Source organism: Equus quagga, unplaced genomic scaffold, assembly GCF_021613505.1.
Source record: "Equus quagga isolate Etosha38 unplaced genomic scaffold, UCLA_HA_Equagga_1.0 HiC_scaffold_2901_RagTag, whole genome shotgun sequence".
Lineage (NCBI taxonomy): Eukaryota > Metazoa > Chordata > Mammalia > Perissodactyla > Equidae > Equus > Equus quagga.
Window position 1 is genome coordinate 4354 of NW_025793467.1, and position 2456 is coordinate 6809.

Here is a 2456-nt window from a genome sequence, read left to right on the forward strand (position 1 = left end):
TCTTGATGGGAGGAGCTGCAAAGAATTTGTGGCCATGTTTAAAACACCCACATGTGTATGTATATGTGCGTGTATATTGTATTTATTTACCACATCCATCAATCCCCTACACATATATTTGTGTGTGTATATGTACACATATGTATATATTTCCATATTTTGTAAAATAAATTTTGAGTGGCTAGAAATAGTTTAGATTATTTTTCTTCTGATGTGAATTATTTTTGCTTTATTTTAAAGAGTGCTTTGGAAAATTTTCCTGAACTAACAACAATTACTCAAGACTCTAAAGCAAAAAGTGGGGGATCTGCCATTTCTAAAATCAAAATGAATGGCAGAGCTTATAATAAGAAAACTCTAAGGACTTCTAAGACAACCACTAAATTTGCACAAGTGAGTATATATTGATTGTTGTAATTATACCTTTTCCAGTTGTTAATATAATTCCTACTTAAAACATTGAAATAAGCAAGCAGTTTACCATGTTGTTAATTGTGAAGTTTTTTCAGATAGAAATGAGCAGCTCTGGCCTAAGGAAGAGGGACTTGGTGTTAGTCTTTGTCTCCAGTGCCTAGCACAGTATCTGGCAGACAGTGGGTGCTCACACATTTTTTAAATAGACTAGTAAGCAAGGAATCATCCTGTGCCTGCATTTGTATTTTTTTCTATAGTTTTTCTGTCATTGGATGCAAATGCAGACAGAGAAGTGAGTGTGCACACTTCCCATAGGATTCAGTGTGGATTCCATCTGCAAAATTATTAAAATTGGAATCCATTCAATTTCAAACATGGTCTAAATTACTGCTTTTTCAGAAAACAGCTTAGCAACATATCAAGTCCACATCAAAGATGTATTCTGTAGAAACATATTTACAAATGCATAAAAGCATGCATTTGCTCATTGCAGAATTGTAAGAGCAGTTCAGTTATGTATCATCACTGTGAGACTAGATAAATAAAGAGCCATTCAGATAATGTAATGCTATGGACTTTTCAAAAAGAAGAGGTAGATTCATTTGTTCTTTCACTAAAATTTTTGAATGCCCATGGTGTGCCAAATACAGTTCTAAGTACCACAAATAAATGGTGAAAAATGGTCAAAAATCCCTGCCCTCATATAATTTATATTGGGGGGGCATATGTAATAAAGAGAAAGATATCCAAGTTTTAGTTACGTGAAAAACTAGTTATAAAAAAGAAAGTTGCAGAACAATATGTATAGTATGATTCCCTTCTCTTTACAAAATTAGTGTTGTTAATATATGTGTGGGGGGACATGGAAGAATGCATAACTGTAATGCTGTTAACCTCGTTTATCTCTGAATCAAGAGATTATAGGATTCTTTTGCTTTATAAGTCATATGTTTACTGTGTAAATTTTTGTATAGTGTTTCATTTTTTGGAATAGTGTATATTTATATTCAGGAAAAAGAATGAAGATTTTAAAATACAATTTAAATTCTTTTTTTGAATAAGCTCCTTGTTGATATTAATACAGGGTAATGCCTAGCCATAGAAATCATTTTTAAGATTTCCATTGAGACTTTTGGTCTAGTACTTTTGTAAAAGTATTGTTAGCTCAGATTGCTCCATGAAATAAATATATCTGTAAACTCTTTTGTTTTTATAGGAGTTTGCTGTTGATCCAGAGAAAATACAGTTGTATTCTTTATATCATTCACTACATCATTATAAATATCTTGTTTATCTCATATGTAAAGAGGTAAGTATTTTTCACTTATTTTAAAAAAGAAATGTGTGTTTTTCCAAATTTTAAGGAGACTGTAGGTATAGTACTTTTTAATGTTTTAAAGGCAATTGTTAGAAAATGTGTCTATATTCTCCTGTAAATAGTAACAAGACGACTTATTGTTCGGAGTCTCTGTCGTGTGTTGTGCTCAGTGCTCAGAGTAATCTGAGGCTCATCGCCTCTCACAGAAACTGTAAGTGGTAATGTTTTTAAGCTGTTAGAGCTTGCTGTACATTGCCATAATAAATGGTCCTTTGCTGCATGTTCTCTCATAATGTATAATGATTCTGCTGTAATTTGCTTCAGTCACTGCTGTCTTCTTTTCACTAGCATGGCCTTATCCCACTTAATTGCAGAGAAATAGGGCATTTGTTCCCTGGCATGAAGAAATGATAATTAAAATTTAATGTTAACTATTAAATACCATAATTTGAGTTGCTCAGAAGTTATGTATGACAATAATACCGTTTTGGGCTTGGATATAAGGATTAATTTGCTTAGAGGTTAAATGACTATAGACATTACTACCTTTTTTGACCAGCACTATCAATTTTTTAATCAAAAAAGGTGAAGTTGGCTCAAGGCTGTACCTGATATGTTTGATCATGGTTTAGTGTGGAAGGTTGTTCATAAATCGAACCTCTGTCTAGCAAAGGAGAAAGTAAAGATGGTCATGTAAAATATGGTGACTGCTGTTACAGTGCTT

General features: G+C 32.5%; 1 protein-coding gene across 1 annotated transcript in view; it reads left to right on the forward strand.

Annotated features, from left to right (window-relative positions):
- The window catches only part of LOC124232164 (glutamine and serine-rich protein 1-like), a 5639-nt gene extending 3214 nt beyond the window's left edge, over positions 1–2425 (forward strand). Inside the window, exons 2-4 of the mRNA XM_046649120.1 lie at positions 241–393; positions 1631–1723; positions 1855–2425. Coding sequence (XP_046505076.1) covers positions 241–393; positions 1631–1723; positions 1855–1857 — 249 coding nt within the window. The 3' untranslated portion in view covers positions 1858–2425. The remainder of the gene's footprint in view (positions 1–240; positions 394–1630; positions 1724–1854) is intronic.
- The last annotated feature ends 31 nt before the right edge of the window (positions 2426–2456 follow it).